Below are 20,003 nucleotides of genomic sequence, written 5' to 3' on the forward strand. Positions count from 1 at the left end.
ACACACACAGCAGTGAACACACACACAGCAGTGAACACACACACACCATGAACAAACACCCGGAGTAGTATAAAAATATCACGGTTTCATGGTATTGCGATTACAGCTCTAAAATGTGTTATTTTTAAATGTCTGGGTAAAAAACAACAACATTTTTTCCAATGAACAGAATATGTTTTATTTTTAAGAAACATATAGAACATTTTGGAACAGTAAACATGTCAGGATAAATAATTAAAATAAATAATTGAATTCTTTTTAAATAAATTAAGTGCAGTCACTTAAGTGAGCCTAAACCTGCAGCTCAACAATAATCAGAACATAAATTATTTTCTGTAAAAAAAAAAAAAAAAATGCAGTCTAAAAAAAGTCCTTCTAAATGAAAAAAAAGCAGTCACTTAAGTGAGCCTAAACCTACAGCTCAATGAACAAAAACAAATCAAAACATAATTCTGTAAAAAAAAAAAAAAAAAAAATGCAGTCGTTAAACCTGCAGCTCAACAAGGTTTTTGGAGACATGATCACTTTCTACACATTCATCTTTCAATCCAAGAGCGGTGAGGTGCAAAGATGTGTGCACATACACATAAGGAGAAATGAAGATGACATATATCGTTTATGTACGACCTGGAAGTATTTATTCAACGATCGGCGCTAAAACGTCATCTGTAAGGAACATCGTTGTGTACGGAACATTAGTCTATGTTACCCGAAAAATTCCCATACGGCAGACTTCATCTTTTTCAATAGGGGAAAAAGTTTCAGGGATTCATTTTTCCAAACCGCGGTATACATTGAAAACCGGTTATCGTCCCATGCCTACTATAACTACTAGTGTTCAAATTAATATTGCTTAATAAAATTAAGTTATTAAAACAATTAAAACTATGAATGATAATAATGAATATTATTAATCATGAAACAATTGCTAAGAGCTTTGAAAGAAAGTCGAGTTCTTAATTTTTATTATTACAGTAACCCTTGTTTAAAAGTATTGAAGCACTTGAGGTTGTATTAATTATAAAGTATTGGACATTTGTGAGACAATGGTTACATTTGTGAAAAGCATCTAGTTCTCTTTGTAAAAAAAATCAATGTAACTTACTTTTTCTTTGTGACTTAATCACAAAAAATGTGTCACGACAGACATCATGATTGCTATTGATCCTAAAACAAGCAACAATTGGAACTGGCTGCATTAAAGGCTGGGAAAAGCAGGATGAGACCAAGAGTCTGGTGATGTCTATGGGTTTGTGTGATTGTGCGCAAGGGATTGCAACTAAATAATAGCTTTTAATATTTTATATCTGCCTTATGTTCAACTGTCCCAATACTTATGCTCACATCAATGAGTGGGATGAACTCTAAAAGTGCTGTTCTTCTTATTTGGTCAAACATGTATGTGTTGAAACGGCTAATAATAAAATGTGACATTCTGTAGTTTTGTCTCATATTCATCTTTTTATCATATTTGCAAATGTCTTGACTCCACAGCCAACAGAGCAATTTTGTCTTTACTGTTCCAAAACTTATGGAGGGCACTGTATGTATATGTGTGTGTTTGAGAGAGATTATATCTATCTATCTATCTATCTATCTATCTATGCATCTATCTCTCTCATCACACACAACTCCATAGATTAACTGTACTTTGAATTGATCCATTATATTTTTTCCCCTGGGTCCAGAAAAAAAAAAAAGTCAGTTTGTCCTGATGCCGTTTATTGTAAATGAAATGTAAAATTGTCACATATAATACACAGGACAGTGTGCCTTTGTCACATGTTGCACACTTTGGCACATAAACTAGGTCAACCAGTAGTGCATGTAGAAATCAGTGCCATTAATGTTATTAGATGCAGTAGGTCTGAGTGACAATAGAATGATGAAAAAATTAAACAAAACAGTGACATATGTAATCTTTATGCTTATTAAGCCAAAATAGACTGTGTCACGAGGGCAAACCTTGACTAACTTTCATTTTTGACTGCTACCCTGATATCGCTTTGCATGCGACTTTATCAGCATCTCAGGTATTTACATGACCTGGGGGTTTTTAAAATAGTATAATTGGTATAACATCTCTTGCTTTTTATAATGATTTTGATTAATTTAATTATAAACATTTTATTGTACATTACCTTTCAAAAGATTGGGGTCTGCAATCATTCAAAATGTTTTTTAAAAGAAGTCTCTTATGCTCACCAAGGCTGCATTTATTTGATCAAAATACAGTAAAACAGCAATATTGTGAGAAATTATAACAATTTATAATAACTTTTCTATTTGAATATATATTTAAAAAAATATATATTTTAAAATGGAATTTACTTGTGATGCAAAGCTGAATTTTCAGCATCTTCATTGCTCCAGTTTTCAGGGTCACATTCAGAAACCACTCTAATATTCTGATTTGAAACATTTCTGATTATTATCAATGTTGAAAACAGTTGCTACTTAATATTTTTGTGGAAACCGCAATACATTTTCCAGAATTCAGGAGGTTTATTTAAAACTGAATTTTTTTTTGTAGCATAATAAATGTCTTTACTGTCACTTTTAATCAATTTAATGCATCCTTCTTGAATAAAAGTATTCATTTATTTTTTTTAAATCTTAAAATGACACAGTAGTGTACATGTAAACACACTCAACAACCTGGGAAGACATGAGAGAAAGACAAACCTAACAGCAGAAAACACAAGGCTTGCTATGAGGAAGAACAGCCCCATCGTGCCCTAAAGCCCAAACCATATGATCGAGTGAGCAGATCAAGGGTTCAACACACACGAACATGCATGTCACCAGAAAACTAAAGACACACAGGAGCTGGGGCAATAGAAGTGAGTGATGGTGCAGACACTCCTGGTCCAATTTCTGCTAATTGGCCATTTGCTTCCACTCGCTGCCTCTCCAATAATCGGCTCTCTGGGCAACAATGACATCACTTTCCCCAGGGTGCATCACAGCTGAGCACATACCGGCACCCAGAGCCCGGTCTCAGAAAGCCACACACACCGGGACAGCTTCAAAAGAAAAGCCAAGCAGTTCAGGGCTGAGGTCTGGGGAGCCAATAAGAGCCAGGTGTGCAGTGCGTTTGATGTGCTGTACAATATGAGAGAGATTCAACCTGTCTGTCTCTCTCTTTCTCACACAATCACACTAGTGAGGTGACAAACACCAGCTAAATGTGAAACCTGAACCAAATAGGCTGGGACAAAGACTATAAAAATACAAAAGACAGTTCACTCCTATACTTATGAATGGGAGAAAGTGAAACGCGCAATATGGCAGGATAATCCCGCCTTCTAAGCGAAGGAGCCAATCGTTGATTGGTAAAGTCACTGCAGCGGCCGTTAGAAGCTCCGGTTCCCATAGAAACCTGGGGCTGGACCAGCAGCTGCACGTGCGCAGTCATAAGCGTGTTGGAGCTACACATGCGCACTGGCTGGTCTAGCCTGAAAATAAGCTTTTTAAATGCTATTTGAGCATAAGAAACAACATTCATGGGGCAGTTCATTTCATATTTTATAGAGTTCAGCGAGCCGTTTTTGAGATTTCAGGATTCCCCCATTCATTTAGATAGGACTTGGTCTTGTCTGAGCTGCCCGGAGGCGTTGCAAATATGGCGTGAACGGACTTCCCTTGAAAGGGACTTTGCTTGGGAAACAACGATCCACATACGTGGGGCACATAATAAATTATTATTTTACACAGTCATACTTTGTCAAGCCGATAGTTTGGATTTGAGTGCCTACACCTGTGAAAGGACAAAGAGAGACAGCTCCTAGGCTGGTGTGAGACAGTTTCTGTAAACAAGCACCAAACACACACAAAACCTTGTGAAACGCAGACTTGAAACGTACACCTCACACGCCCACCGTGAACTGGTTCTGCCACATTCAGGGCCGATCATGAATCCACAATAAGAACGGCACCTCACCACCACATCCAAGTTTAACAAGCAACCAGAAGCTGTAGGACCAGTTCTAGGATGCCTTAGGAGGACAAAAAGCTTCTGATACAAGCAGCTAAAATCAGCGATACCAGTTTATATAATGTTATTTGCATTTGATCTTGCATTTCAATCTGTGTGTACAATCAGTAAACTTAACGATATCCACCCGATCACTCACAAAGCACATTTATGCTATGAATCATGTAATTGTATATGCTACCAGAACACCAATTCATTGTCAACATGAAACATTTCACTTCCGACGTTCACTAAAGTTCAAAAGTTTGTGTCAGAACTTTAATAAGAAATGTTTCTTGCGCAGAAAATCATCAGAATGATTTCTGAAGGATCATGTGACACTAAAGATGCTGAAAATTCAGCTTTAAATCACAGGAATAAATTACATTTTAAAATGTGTTCAAATTTTAATCAAATAAATGCAGCCATGGCAAGCAGGGGTTGGCGAGACACCGGCAGACACGATTAACCAGTAGAAATTTGTCAACCGGCAAAAATTATGGACTATGTGCGCGGTTACACGTGATTATGAACGAATGAATGAAACACATTTGTCCGTGTTTCACTCCGTCTCGAATCGCTGTCGCGGAAAGCGCTTGAGACAGTGTCTCTTCCGCGGCTCGCTATGCTTTCAACTAGTTTTTTTAGTCTCAAGCAAGAGAGACAAGAGACTTTACGACATTCACGTTACATAATTTGACAGATTTTTATGTAGAAAGGGCGACAGCGCACCGCATTAAAATAAATGATCATTCATGTTTTCATAACCGCCAAATTCAAAAACGAAACTAAAATGAAATCACCTTTGAGAGCAAGGGGGCCCCCGGGTGTTTCGGGGGCCAACACAGCTTGCGTATTCTGCGTGTAGGGAGGATCGGCTCTGTATCTGGTCAAGAAAACTTATTGTTTCATGCATTTTTAAGCACTGCGGTTTAAAACAAGTGATTTTAAGATTGAAACGCAAACAGCAACGAAAGGGATTAATATCACAATAGGTTTCTGAGTGCTGTCAGAGAGGCATATGCACGTGAAGACTATTTAACATTTTTGTTGATTTATATAGGCCTTGAATGGTTAAATACACACACTTGTGTTAAAACGCCCATCTTTGCAAGTATCCTCGTAAACACAGTAATTAGGTCTGAAGTGAAAGTAAACCTGAGAACAGTTGAGAAAGAAAACATTTGTTTACAAATTTATTGGATCCGGGCAGCTCTTAAAGTGACAGGAGTCTAATGTTCCTGCAGTCTGTCATTCATGTTACTCAAAGAACAAAAGAGAACATTTCTCACTGCTCTCGACTAAATCACTTTTGTAACTTAAGAACTTTAGAAGAAATATTTAATTTACACAGTGAAGTATATGCAGTGTTTTTATACAGACTCTTTACTTATTTTCAGTGAGCTTGAGGTTTTTTTTTTTTTTTAGGCTTTTTTGTGACATTGACACTGGTGACAAATTATGAATTTTTTTATGTTATCAAAAATATCAAAATCAAAAATATTATGCAATGGCCAATGTGGCCTACATGACATCAGCAGAAAAGAACAGTTGTTTCAAAGGTGGAGTAAGTTTTGGGTGACATTTTGATAAGATTACAAAAGACATACTAAACACATTTTAAACAAACAGCAAGCAAAAAATAAACAATGACAGTTTGTAAAATAAAGGGGGAAACAATATCTTGCCCACCAACTGGGTGACATATACAGCTCAAACCCAGAATGCAAAGCAGGATGCAAAAGCCGCAGCGATGTGAGATGAGGGTGGCTGATAGAGGCATCATTTCCCTGTAGGACTGGCAGTCAATGAATGACTGGTCTGTACTGCACCTTCAGAGAAAAGATGGGAGAGTAATACCTGAAAATAGAGAGGGAGACGCTAAACTAGGGCGGAATTTAGTGGGACAAGAGCTGGATACGTGCACACAGACCAGTGCTGGAGAAGCTAGTTTGGAACTGCAGCTCAAATTAAAAGCTACTCACAACTCAAAAGTCATCAGAAAAAGTAGTTAAATGATTATAATTTTTTCTGAGAGTTTTAAAACTAACCCAGCCCAAAGGAGGTGATGTTGAAGGCCACAGTAGTCTTGAGTGTATTCGCAAAGCTAGCTCAGTTGTAATGCTAAGCATTAAATAATATAACATACACTACAAACGTTTCTGATGTTTCTGAAAGTCATCTCTTAATACTCAACTAAGCTGTATTCATCTGACCAAAATTGCAGGAAAAACAGCAATATTAAAATATAACTACATATTGACAACAGTGTCACGTGATCATATGACAATAGTGTTGCATGATCCTTCAGAAGTAATTCAAATATACTCATCTGATGCTCAAGAAACATCTTATTATCAATGCTTAATATTTTTGCAGAAACGAATAGACGTTTAAAATGAACAGCATTTAAATATAAATCCTTTGTAACATTATAACTGCATGCATGGTAGCTCCACCCCGTGAATTCTCATTGGTCAAAACTACAGAAAAATCTCTTTTAAATATGTATGTTCTGTCTGGCTGTAATTGTGTCATGCAATGCAGCATTTTTTACATTCAGTGTGGACACACAACTCAAGTCAAGACATGGTAAAGGTTGGTTTCTTATTAGAAAATGGCACACTATTTTGAATAATGAGCTAACAAAATGCATTTAAGTTAGTAATATCGCTACCTCTACTTTTGAGTCTACAAACACTATTTAGATGAGCAATGTCTCATATAAGTGGAAGAAAGTATCAACAAGGAAAGAGGTAAAGACTCAATAAGGAGCATGTCAGATGACAAACTAGACACTATTATGACAGCAAACACCAACTCCAAATCTGTAAACATTACCCATATCACTCTGTTCTTCCTCGACGTACACACTATCAGATTTGCTTTCATTCTCTCTCACACATACGCACCAATTTCAGTCAATGAAGAGGTGAAAGGTTAAGAGATTCAGGAGATCTGGCTCAATGGCAGCAGTGGACAGACACGTGAAATCAATAAACTTGAGGAACCGATCACTCTGAGCGTTACTCATTAAAATGGTGTGACTTAAGTCAGGTGAGCAGGACTCCAAAAGCAAACAGATTTTACATAGACGTCTGTAGGAGATAACATCAAATAGGATGTAGCATCCCCACACCCACAGTTCAAGCGGTCAGCTGAGCTTTACACGCCTGTCACATCTCAGCAAGTCTCCAAACACAGACAGATAAAGCCAGCAAAAGAACATTAAAACGTTAGGCTCTGTATCATGAGAGCACTGTTTCAAGTTTCCAATATAACACTGAATAGCTCCTTTACACTACAGAGAAGGGTCAGCCTCAGATTTGAAGAGGGTTGTCATGGGAACATTGAGCATTAAAGTCCATTTTTGTTTTAATTAAAGGCCAGTGGGCACAATCGGAGGACCACACAGAAATTTTATGACCGTCATGGTCTGGTCCACAGCCCTCTCAGGTCAGGAACAATCCATCCATGTATGACAAGGCAGTTTCATCAACAAAATATGTTACGTGCTTGACAAAATGTTTTAATAAAAAGTAGGCTATATGCACCGATATCATGCAATAACAAGCTATATTACAAATAAGAACATATATCTTATAACATCAAAGTTGTCCTGAGGCAAGAACAGGTAGGGTAAACGTACCTATTAAGCTCACCAAAATCTACATTGAGACATGTTTAGTGCACAAGATATTGGTTTCAGAACAAAAAGTTACGTTAAAATAAAATATATTAATCTCTCACACAAAAATATTTATTTTTATTTTAAATGACAAAAGCATTTCAATTAAGATATACATCATTAAATTAAAAAAGTCTGGCTGTGCTTAATGGGTACATTTTTGTCCCCCCTTTAAGCACACCCCTGTTCCCATTAAGCTCACATCATGTTTTATTAAAAAATCTTGTTTAAGGAAAATTTTTAAAGAATAATTGTAAAAATATATATTTTTGAAGGTAAAAAGTCAATCACAAAAAACACAAAACAGAACACTAAGATCAAGCAACAAGGCATTCAAGTCGATCAGTTATTTATTCATAGTGAAGTGTCATTTAAGCACATTGTAACATCTATACTAGTCCACGTTCAGCTAAGTAACACATAGGGATGCACGATATTATCAGACTGATATCGGTATCGGCCGATAATGGCTATAAATGTAAATATCGGCATTGGCCTGATATGAAAAATTATGCCATATGTCTTGCCGATAAGAGGAATACGTTAACTCACATCTGCTCAGGGTGTGTTAGTGATTAGATCACGTCAGCAGTGTGGCTCATTCTTGAAGCAAAGTTTTGTCTGAATGACGATTAGATTGACTGTTTTGGATCGCTGCATTTAATCTGTGAAAGCACCTACAGGTGTGTGATAGAGTGAACAGTAATAGCACGTGCAGCGGCAGCAGTGACAGCCTCCCCCGGGTCCTAACGCCCGTTCTCCAAGGAGTTTTAATCTGTAGGGGGCGCTGTTGGCCAACTTCTAATTAAATTAAAAGTAAAATAGCCTACACAAATAACATTTAGACCAGGGGTGCCCAAACCTGTTCCTAGTGATCGACTGTCACTCCAACTTAGAGTTGGAGCTGAACTTTGCCGGACAGTCGATCGCCAGGAACAGGGTTGGGCACCCCTGATTTAGACTGTTTCTGATTAAATAAAGCAGTAATTGATGTCATTAAATAATGAGTAGTCCTATGTTTTGATTTAATGGTCAGAAGCTATAGCTTACAGTACATGAAAAAATAAATAAACAAAATCACAAACATGACACTTGTAAATTAAATAATTTGATATATACTGATTTATTCATTAATGTGTAATATGTTTTATTTTTTAAACAAATCATGAGCTCTAAAAGACTTTCAGAATTTTTACAACTCTTGTTTAGATCATCTACAAATGTTAAATCTTAAAATAAAATGTTAGGGTTAACACTGCATCTTTCTGGGGGGAAAAAATGCAGCGATTGATAGTTTATTTATAGTTATTTTCAAAGCTCCAATGTATTGTTAAAAATAAAAGCTTCATTATTTTTTATTTAATTCTAATAAATAAGTTCTTGTTAAAAACTAACTAAAATTTTTAAAAATTTGCTTTTAATTTCTGCACAGGAGAGACTTGTTTCCAAACAAAAGGAAATATATCGGCATCAGTATCGCCCAAAATGAGTTGAAAAATATCGACATATCGGATATCGGCAAAAATCCAATATCGTGCATTCCTAGTAACACATTCAAAAATCAAATAAAACAAACCAATAAAAACATTTAATTCATGCGGATGAACACAGAAACTAGCTTCATTATGAAACCTCTTTTTAAATGGATGTCAACTTCTCTATAGTCTCTTAAGGCTGGAGAACACTACACGATTTTTCCCCTGATTTTCCACAGATTTACAGTCTGGAAAGTTGATGCTAGTTGCCAAAGATCAGAGCCAGTCTGCACATTTGAGTTGACAGAATCCATAGAAAATCAATTACCTTAACTTAAAGTGACAACCATCAGTTAATATTTAAAGTCTGTTTATGAAGTATTTACAATGTGGAAGAGCTTAAAGAGAGCACACTGAGCTTAATTGGAGCAGCAACAATTTTTTATAAATTTCATATAATATTTCTTAAAATTACAGGATTTGTGCTAAATAAATAGTCTAGGTCATGTATTAAGTTGATACATATTTTAATATGAACAACTATTATTAACAATATCTATGAAATGATACTTTTTCTTATTGATGTCACACTGAAGCGGTGCGATTTTCATAGTAGTGTACCCTTTAAGCTCACCTTAAAATAATATGAAATTTTTCAAAATTACAGCACTGTAAAACCACAGACCAGCAATAAACTGTCAATTTATAATATTATGGATGTAAAAGTACAAGCCAGTAATGCATGTGAAGTAATATGTTAGCGTAGCACACAATCTTATACAGCTAGTCAGCTAACTGTGCTCTGTAGCATCAGCGCTGTGTTGCTAAAACTATCTTTTGGATCTAACTGTAACTATTTCCCACATCCAAGTTCCAGGTTATAATATGCAAAAGCATGAACATTAATCTCTTAATTTTACAACAAGTAGTGAAACTAAACCAAAATATCACAATATTATATCAATTGGTTAAGACATTAAGTAGGATAATAAATAATTTTTTATTTTTATAATCTGATCTCAAAAATGGAAGTGTGCTTAATGGGTACCCTATTCTTTTGATTTTAGGACAACATTGATGAAAGACTGTGATCCACTTCAAATGTTGATTACTGTAAAATATATTTTAGATCACCTTTCAGAATATTGGTTGTTTATTTTTACCTTTTAAAACTTACAAATACTCAATTATTTTTTCCAATTAATGAGCCCAAAAAAAAAAAAAAAAAAAAACACACACACACACACACACACAATACTTTCCCTGAAATACACAATCTCACATATTTCTCTAATATTTTGTAATGTATTTCTGATCAAATAAATACAGCCTTGATGAGCATAAGCATCTTCTTTTAAATAATAATAAAAAAAATAATTCTGACATCCAAACTTTTTAACTACATTTTAAAAAGCATTCTTTGAATAAAGTAGTAATTTAGCAAAACGTCAAACATGGCAAACTTCAGTTAAGTCATCTTGACTGATGTTAAACAAACTGGCTTTTAATCTTTTACCAGATAACTGTTTCTTTCAGTTAGGTTAATGGTTCTGAAAAAAAAAAACCTTTTCCAAATTAACTTCTTACTTTGAAGGCTGTGGTTGTGTTTTGACCAGCATCTGTACAAAAGGTATGCCTACAAACAAAGTGTTCTTCATATCTCTGACAAACACCAACGCAGGAAGCTGAGTCAGAACAACAAAAAGAAACCGCAAGAAGCCACTTTGCCACATAGCCACCCGATCTGGTCCGTATCCAGCCCAGATGGTCACTGCAGTCACCAGATCCAGTCCGTATCCAGATCAGATGGTGGATCAGCACACAGAGACGACCTCTACAGCCCTGAACGTCAGCGGAGACCAGGACACCGAGATGATCGCCAGAGACAGATCCCCAGTGAGGACCCCGCCACCGAGGACAGCCATCAGGAAAGACCACTGGAACCAGTTGAGCCCTTACAATCTGACTTTGCTGCAGTTGGAATTGAACTGCTGGTTCGTTTGGCCAGAGGAGAACTGGTCCCCAACTGAGCCTGGTTTCTCCCAAGGTTTTTTTCTCCATTCTGTCACCGATGGAGTTTTGGTTCCTTGCCGCTGTCACCTCTGGCTTGCTTAGTTGGGGACACTTCATTCCAAGCCATATTGTTGACCTGATTGCAAAGACACTATTTAAACTGAACTGAGCTGGATGATGACATCACTGAATTCAATAATGAAATGCCTTTAACTGAAAATCTTTTTTTTAATCTTTTCATTTTACATTATTGACACACTATTTTCCTTTTTTGATATTGTGCAGTTGCTTTGACACAATTTACATTGTTAAAAGTGCTATATAAATAAAGGTGACTTGACTTTATGTCCAACCTTCACTGGTTAAAAAGACAAGACAATGCCACTGGACTCGTTCTAATCTTAGCCTTCATTATGAAGAATTCCAATTTTAAGGGTGTGTTCAAGTAATTACCTAAACAACATGATAAAAAAACAACGGCCACAGTCGTTCTGAGCCACCTCACCTGTTGAGTCACTGCAGTGACACACTGCTGATTCCAGCATGACTAATGCAGGCAAAATGCTCACAGCGACCATTAGAGAAGAACGAGCATATCGGGTCATAACAACACTGGCCGTTCTTAAACATTCATGGATGAAGAACACTATCAGTGAAAGCGTCTTATTCTTCCTTATGGTTATCAAGTGAGATAAGAACAATTCTGCCATCTGAGGAGGGAGTGTTAAAGATACGTGTTGCATTAGTTTCGTTTAACTTTTTTTTTTTTGCTAATGTGCGTAAAACTTTGATGCTAGTACATCTAGTCCTGTAACAATGTCTTACACAGCTGTAGGTTTACCCTACTAAAAGCTTGGCTTGAAATCAGTATCAGTTTATTTTATCAGTGGTGTTCAATCTGTACTTGAACTGAAAGCTCTTACAACTAGGACAGAGCTCCAAGGATTACAGCCAAATTCATCCAGAATGAAGCTGTGGTTTACAGTACGAAAATCAAATTACATTTTTACATTTTCTGACAACATTAGTAGCACCTAATCATGAAAAATTCACTGCCAGGGCATTGCTATACAGCTGCTAAATTGTGTTGTGAGTACTTATAGTTACTAGTCATTTGTACATGGGTACAAAAGTGGAGTGATACCCTTTCAAAAGTACACTTTTGCACTTTATTTACATCTAAAATGTGCATATTAGTACCTAGTCTCTTTTTAAAAGGTACCGCTCAGTGGTACATTTTTTATTTTCTACAATAATTATAATTACAACAATAATAGGTGCATAATTAATAATAATAACTTAAGTATATAATACACAATAAGTAAATAATACATCAAAGAAGCTACAGTCACGGCCAAAATATCAGCACCTTGGTAAATATGATCAAAGAAGTATTTGGAAATTAATCTGCATTGTTAATCCTTTTGATCTTTTATTTTTTTAAATTCACAAAAATCTAACCTTTCATTGGATAATAAGAATTTAAAATGGGGGAAAATATCATTATGAAATTATGAAGTTTTTCTCAAATACACGTTGGACAATTATTGGCACCCCTAGAAATCTTATGAGTAAAATATCTCTGAAGTATATTCACAATTTTGAGCACTCCAGGGTGATTATGAACATGAAATTATCCAGCCATGGCTTCCTGTTTCACAGAAATATAAATAGGAGGGAAAACAAAGCCCAAATTCCCTTAATCATCCATCACAATGAGAAAAAACAAAGAATATATTTCTGATGTGCAACAAAAGATAATTGAGCTTCACAAATTAGTGAAGTGGCTTTAAGAAAAGAGCTAGAGCAGTGAAAATTCCCATTTCCACCATCAGGGCAATAATTAAGAAGTTCCAATCAACATAAAATGTTATGAATCTGCCTGGAAGAGATCGTGTGTCTATATCGTCCTAATGCACGGTGAGAAGGAGAGTTTGAGTGGCTAAAGACTCTTCAAGGACCACAGCTGGAGAATTGCAGGAAATAGTTGAGTCTCGGGGTCAGAAAACCTTTAAAAAGTCAAACAGCACCTACATCATCACATGTTGTTTGGGAGGGTTTCAAGAAAAATTCTCGTAGCTCATCCAAAAACAATCTCCAGCATATTCAGTTATCAGACAGGACTGGAACTTCAAATGGTACTGGCTTCTATGGTCAGATGAAACTAAAAAATTAGCTTTTTAGCAGCAAACACTCAAGATGGGTTTGGTGAACACACGGATAAAAAGTACACCATGTGTACAATGAAATATACTGCTGTATTTTTGATGTTGTGGGCCTATATTTCTGGACATCTTGTTTAGACACATGGCATCATGAATTCTATCAAATACCAACAGATAAAAAATCAACAAGTGATTGACTCTGTTAGAAATCTTATAATGGGCCATGTTTGGATCTTCCAACCGGACAATAATCCAAACACAAACCTCAAAAACAACACAAAAATGGGTCACTGAGCAGAAAACCAAGCTTCTGCTGGCCATTCCAGTCCTCTGATCTGAACCCTGTAGAAAATGAGTGAGGTGAACTGAAGAGAAGAAGCACCGTCATGGAGCTGTGAATCTGAAGGGTCTGGAGTGATTCTGGATGAAGGAATGGTCTCTGATCTCTTGTCAGGTGTTCTCTAATCTCATCAGGCATTATAGGAGAAAACTCAGAGCTGTTATTTTGGCAAATGGAGGTTTCAAAAAGTACTGAATAAAAGGGTGCCGTTAATTGTGTGCAATGTGTATTAGAGAAAAACATTTATTTTATAATGATATTTCCCCCCCATTTTAAATTCTTATTTTCCAATGAAAGGTTAGATTTTTGTGAATGTTTTAAATAAAAGATAAAAGGGTTTAACAATGCAGATTAATTTCCACAGCCTTCTTTGATCATATTTACCAAAGGTGCCAATATTTTTGGCCATGACTGTACATAATTTGAATTATAATTCATGTTGACAAAAATAAAAATAAAAAGAAGCCCACACATGCTAAGGGGGCATTTACAAGACACCATTTTCAACTAAAAACGGAAAACTTTAAGTGTTTTGATCAATAATTTACATAATGGTGTTGAGGGCCAGAAAACTTTTGAAAACGGGTTTCAAAGTGCAAGTTTTTGTGTCTGTGTAAACTACAAAAAACCTGAATTTGTGAAAATTCACACATTGCGTGTTCAGTTTATAGTTATGTGTGCAGTGTTTCTTTACAAAGTGACAACAACTGGCCTGACATAAATACAGCATTTTTAGTCTTTTTGTCCGATTTTATAGTAAACATGCATTTGTTAATGAATTCCAATCATTCGGAAATAGGGCGCTTGTGCACGTTCGTGCACAATTAGCATAATCCCCGCCTATGACTACAGCTACACTAATTTCGTGTCCAGGAAAGCAGTGGAATATTCTGGTCTACTTTCTCAAGTTGAAAACGCTTTGGTGGCACAGTTTTTCCCATAGTCTTAAAAAAAAAAAAAAAAAAAAAAAAAATTTCCAGCTGTCGATTTGGTTGCTATGAAGTGGAATATCCACGGCAGTAACGTATTACTAGTATCTAATTTTGAAGGATATTACTGAATATAAAAATGCAGAAACCAGTAATATTAACTCTATTATTGTTAAGTAGTTGTACAAGTAGGATGATTGGTCGGTGTGGTATTTTTCCCTCCTCTCCTCCATTGATTGGACGGCTGGCTAAGAAGTGACAGTGACAAGTGCTGTCTTCTACCCAAAGCTAAACTGGAGCTAAACAGTACATCAACTCTCAAAAAATTATTTGAGCTACAAAAAATAAATAAATAAAACTAAGCAAACGAACTTGTAAAATATTATAATGGCAGTGCATCCAAATTCAGTGTCATCAGTTTGCCAGAAAGAACACAGAACATTTTACACACCATTTACACCTGGTAGGGAACAGCTTTACGAACTATTTACACAAAAAATCATTCTGCTCGCGTTTCATGAATGAGGCCTATTGAATGCAAGATAAAAAAAATAAAAAAAAACACTACCTTAATGAAAAAAGACAAACATTTCAGTCACGTGTGATCTTTCTTACCATGCATTGAGAACGTTTGCTACTTTTTCCTTTAAGTAGTGTTTTTTTTCGTAATTAGAGTGTACAGGCTTCTTTTTAATGTTTTTTTCTTGATTTTTCTTTTTTTAAAGGCATGGTGAATTTCTGGCTATTTTTTAGTTATAATTCACATTCATAACAAATACTCGCAACAAAGTTTACTATGTCAGGGGTTTTGAAAAATCCTTAATCCCAGAGTAAAAGCTACAGTTATAGTCACGCTTGCCTCAGCTGAATCTCATCATCTGCATTCAGGTTGTAATTGAACTCAAAGCTCCTGCATGTAGGACTAAATCTTTATTCAGCCGAGTTCATCCAGAATGAAGCCAAAAAACTCACTCGCACAGACCCCTTGCTGATAACACAGGTAGCAATTAGCAGTATAGTATGCCTTAAAAGCGTGGGTTCCAGCTCAGCATAGGGCCAGGCCTCTGGTATAAATATGAGGGCTACATCTCTCAGGGAAAAGCGACGATGCCATCGGGTTCAAGCAGGGAAACAAGTGCAGCGCTGGATCAGAGCTCTAAAGTCACACACACATCTCAACGCTGAAATACAGCCATCACTCCTGCCAAGCCTCTTTAATCTGGTGAGATTTCTCTCCGGCTCGACTCTGTGTGCCAGACCGGGTGACTTTGACCAGAGGGTGTGGTCGAGCAGGTCTGCTATTGATGCAGGGAGTGAATACAAACAGAAGTGCCACACACTGGCGTTCACATCTTAATTACACGTCAACCAGGTGAATTACGGAGATGTCAGTTTCTCACACTCAGGGCAGATGTGTGAGCAAATCTAGAACCTTAAATGTCTGTCCAGTTTAAGGTGCTCAGTTTTTAGCTCTGCACAAAAACTAGAGAGCTGCCTCATTGTTTGCTTCTTTCATAGGCAGCTGCCTAGTAAGACAGCATCATGACCATCATGTAATCTCATAAGTTAAATAGATGGAAGATTCTACATAGGCAGGAACTCCACACACCATACAAACAACACTACACACAGAAGACTTACAAGTGATTCCAATTGAGTGCATAGCGCCCACCCCTTTTTTCAGCAGCCTTGTTTAGGCAAGTATTTTTCTCATAGAGATTTTTAAAAAATTAAGGAGTTATAAGTCATAAACCAAACCAACCAGTTACAAGGTGCATCACAACCTTACAAACTATGATTTGAAGCCAAAATAGGCAAAATGTATTTGAAAATCTGCCAAAAAGATAAAGGGACAAGACTGTGTACTTAGATTAATGAGGGAAGAACTACAAAGCACTGCGATTTCAATAAAATCAAAAACAGCGTAGAAATACAAAACTATTGATATAAAGATGTTATCTATATACACCATACAGAAACAGAAATGTATTTTACATTTATTGCAAGCATGCACAGTGCTTCATGGGAGTGGGTGACCGCTAAAGTGTTGTTTTGGTGCAATTCGCTTGACGCAATTTTCTGATTGGTGCAGATTTCTCTGCAGAATCATGGGTAATGTCGTTTCACTCACGATTTTAATGCTATTTTTGTATTGTAGGCGCAAAAATACACATTTCACACAAATATTAGATAAAATAGGCTAATACTTTTTAATTACATTGAACTTTTATCAATAATTTAGTAAAACGTTTATTTTCTCACCTCGTTTGTCATTTTTGCACCAAGCTATACATTCTATGCCAAAAAAAATAATCTGACAAATATCTTATCAGAAAAGCAACAGCATAGCTCTAGCTTATGTTCTGTTATTTAGGGCCTATAATATATTGGTTATTTTTGACTTCCCTTGATGCAATAAACTTGATGTTACTAGATCAGGGGTATCAAACTCGGTTCCTGGAGGGCCACAGCCCTGCACAGTTTAGATGCAGCCCTAATTAAACACACCTGATCCAGCTAATCAAGTCATTAAAGCTTATTTGAAAAGTACATGGTATGTGAGTTGGAGCAGGGTTGGAACTAAACTCTGCAGGGCTGCGGCCCTCCAGGAACTGAGTTTGACACCCCTGCTCTAGAAGAACCTTAGAATACATTGAGGTCACGCCACTGCATAACCGAAACTCGAAAATTACAGACGGCAGATTAAAGATTACATTACTCATGCAAACACAAAACATCTTTAATTATGTTCTAATTCTCCACCCGTTTCGGAGTTAAACCTTATGAGTAAGTAGAACCGTTAAATCTAGGTCTGCAGTTTGTGTGCTTGCTCACGTCGACTCTAAACGAGCTCAAGAACTAAAGCAAGTACAGGAATGCAGACTTACAATCGGAATTAACAGAGGTTCATTAAGTGAACACAATGGGGCTTTTTAAAAACAACCCAAGAACACACTCACTACCCCGTCTGCTGCACCCAGAAAGAAAAACAAATCTTTTACTTGTGAGTTTCAATTCGCAAGCCAGTGAACTGTTCGTGAGCACAGAAACACCTCACCTTTCCCTGTGAAGGGAACACTGAGATTATACATTGTGCAAATAGACTGAGTGATACATCAGCTAGACCTATTGAAAAAATTATTCTCATGCTGGTTTTAAAATCCAATAACCAATACTGTACTACAATAATGTTAACTACAAGTGCAAAAGAGAAAAAGGGCAACAGAGTATGTAAGGCTGCATGGTCTCAGTGGGAAATAAATTGAGTTGACAAATGACACTGACATTTTTTGAATGAATTTGAATGTTATAAATGAAAACGCATATTTTAGACACAGGGACTGTGTCTGGAACCATTTCTTTTAATGGAAAGATAACTACAGGCAAAACCATTGTTTTGTTTTGTTTTTCATGCACTGGTCAATTTTAAGATTTCGGTCCATTTCTGTCTTCATTCTGACTAGTGGAGAGAAAACATCCAAAATATACACATTTAAGTGATTATTATCTCCACTTCAGCAGCACCTAAACACACCAAACTTCACATTTTTATTTATTTTTTTAAATAAAAGCGTTGTGAAATTTTATCATTTATTATTTTTTTTATTATTATTGCCAGGATTTTTTTAAGTGACCAACTAAAGAAAAAGCCTTGTTCAATATATTCAATATATGAATTCTGAACCTGGCGTTATTCAATGTTCAGATTTCTGTTCTGGAAATTTATTTAAATTAGTGCATATTTTATTATTGGCTATTTTCACTTGAAATTGTACTTGTATTTTAATACAAAACAAATATTTTAATATAATAAGCAGCTGTGGAAGTGATGCCCTCACACTGTAGGACACTGCTGTCACTGCTTGACGTCATCCATGCACGTAAAGCATCATTTTTAGCATCTTCTAATTAAACATACAAAGCATTTTAGTGATTATCAACCTCCTGCTCTGTCAGAAACCAAGACCTCCTGCATCTTTCCAAGTGCTCTTGTGGGTGTATTAACAAAAGGGTTGGTGATAGTGGGTGTGTGCACGCCTCATGACACATAGGTGCTTTCATCACAAAACACATATATTCATATTCAGCTAAAACTACTACATTTCTTCCCATCATATCTTAATTCCCAGACAACAACGTGTCTACTGCAAGGATTAATCCAGCAGGGAAAATGATCACAGGCAAACAAGGACACATTTGATCTTCTCTCATATTTAGGCATAGTTTGTTTTATTTAAGAATTTTGTTTATTTTAAAATTACATATAGTTATTTTTTATAATTATACGAATCTGACTGATATGTCCTCATAAAACTGTTGTAGCATTTTACATACAAACATTTTATCATATTATTCATGTATTATCAGTGCCAGAAGGGTGGAAAGCACACTTTTAGACCTTGCATCAGACTATCAATTCATTAAAGCATTAATTCAAGAGCCAGACTGAATGTATATCGTAGCAAGACACTGCTGGATCACAACCAGCAGCTGCTTTCCACCTCTCATATGGTCTTTGTGTTGTGAAAAACGCTGAGTTTACACGCTGTTCACCTTCACACATGCTTTCCTACGCAGTCACTGAACAATGAGCAAATGCTGGATTATGATGCTGCCCACATGTTAAACTGACTCAGAAGAAAAATACATGCAATCTAGGTATGCAGCTCACTAGGGTTTGACACACAGCCGCTGTATTTACCTGCATTGCCGTAAGATTTCGCCAGAAGCCACCCAACACTGGCGCAGATTTTAGCTCTGGTCAAATCATACTGGTCCAATGGCTTTATATCCGGGACCACAAAAGTCTTCCTCATTGCATTCGAGTCCACCATAGCAGGTCCAAAACAGAAAAAAAGAGAGGAAGGCGATGCGGTGAGCAATGAAACAAAATCAAACAGTCATCCTCTGCTTTCACGCGACCACAGCATTGGGACTGCGAAAGGCCGATATTTAAGGGTTGCGTTGCGGAGAAAAATAATGGAATTTACAATTTAATCCTCTCTAGGTCTTCTTTTCATACGTATAGGTATGTTTTAGTCTATCGGAACGACAAATGCAGCGATATTCCCGGGGATGTTTCACTATTTTCGACGCCGCTTCAGAGTCCACATCTCTCTGGCTGATTCGCTCCGCAAGCGTCTGATTTCCAGGTACTCCATACGCCTGTCAATCATCCCGCCGGGCATCCAATCAGCTTCCAGAGTTTAGGACACAAGGGGCGGGGCTACGGATGTGAACTCGAGCAGCAGGTAGGAAGGCGCTTTAACTCATGGAAGCAGGTGCAGGACAGGTAGAGCTTGTCCAGAAGGGTGCGAAAGGGAAATATTAGTCATTATGAACAGCGTAATACATATAATCGTCACGGCGTTACAATGCTAAACTGAGTATAGTGTCAGCAATTAAAAAAATTATGT

The 20,003-nt window shown here is 36.6% G+C and overlaps 1 protein-coding gene across 2 annotated transcripts in view; it reads right to left on the bottom strand.

The window, feature by feature from the left end:
- LOC306868853 (calmodulin-regulated spectrin-associated protein 3-like) overlaps positions 1 to 19,757 on the bottom strand; it is a 46,346-nt gene extending 26,589 nt beyond the window's left edge. For both annotated transcript variants that reach the window (XM_079415263.1, XM_079415262.1), the window contains exon 1: positions 19,289 to 19,757. In XM_079415263.1, the coding sequence (XP_079271389.1) occupies positions 19,289 to 19,421 (133 nt within the window). In that variant the 5' untranslated portion in view covers positions 19,422 to 19,757. The remainder of the gene's footprint in view (positions 1 to 19,288) is intronic.
- Positions 19,758 to 20,003: the final 246 nt, after the last annotated feature.

The sequence above is a fragment of the Barbus barbus genome (genome assembly GCF_936440315.1).
Source record: "Barbus barbus genome assembly, chromosome: 4".
NCBI classification, from domain to species: Eukaryota; Metazoa; Chordata; class Actinopteri; order Cypriniformes; family Cyprinidae; genus Barbus; species Barbus barbus.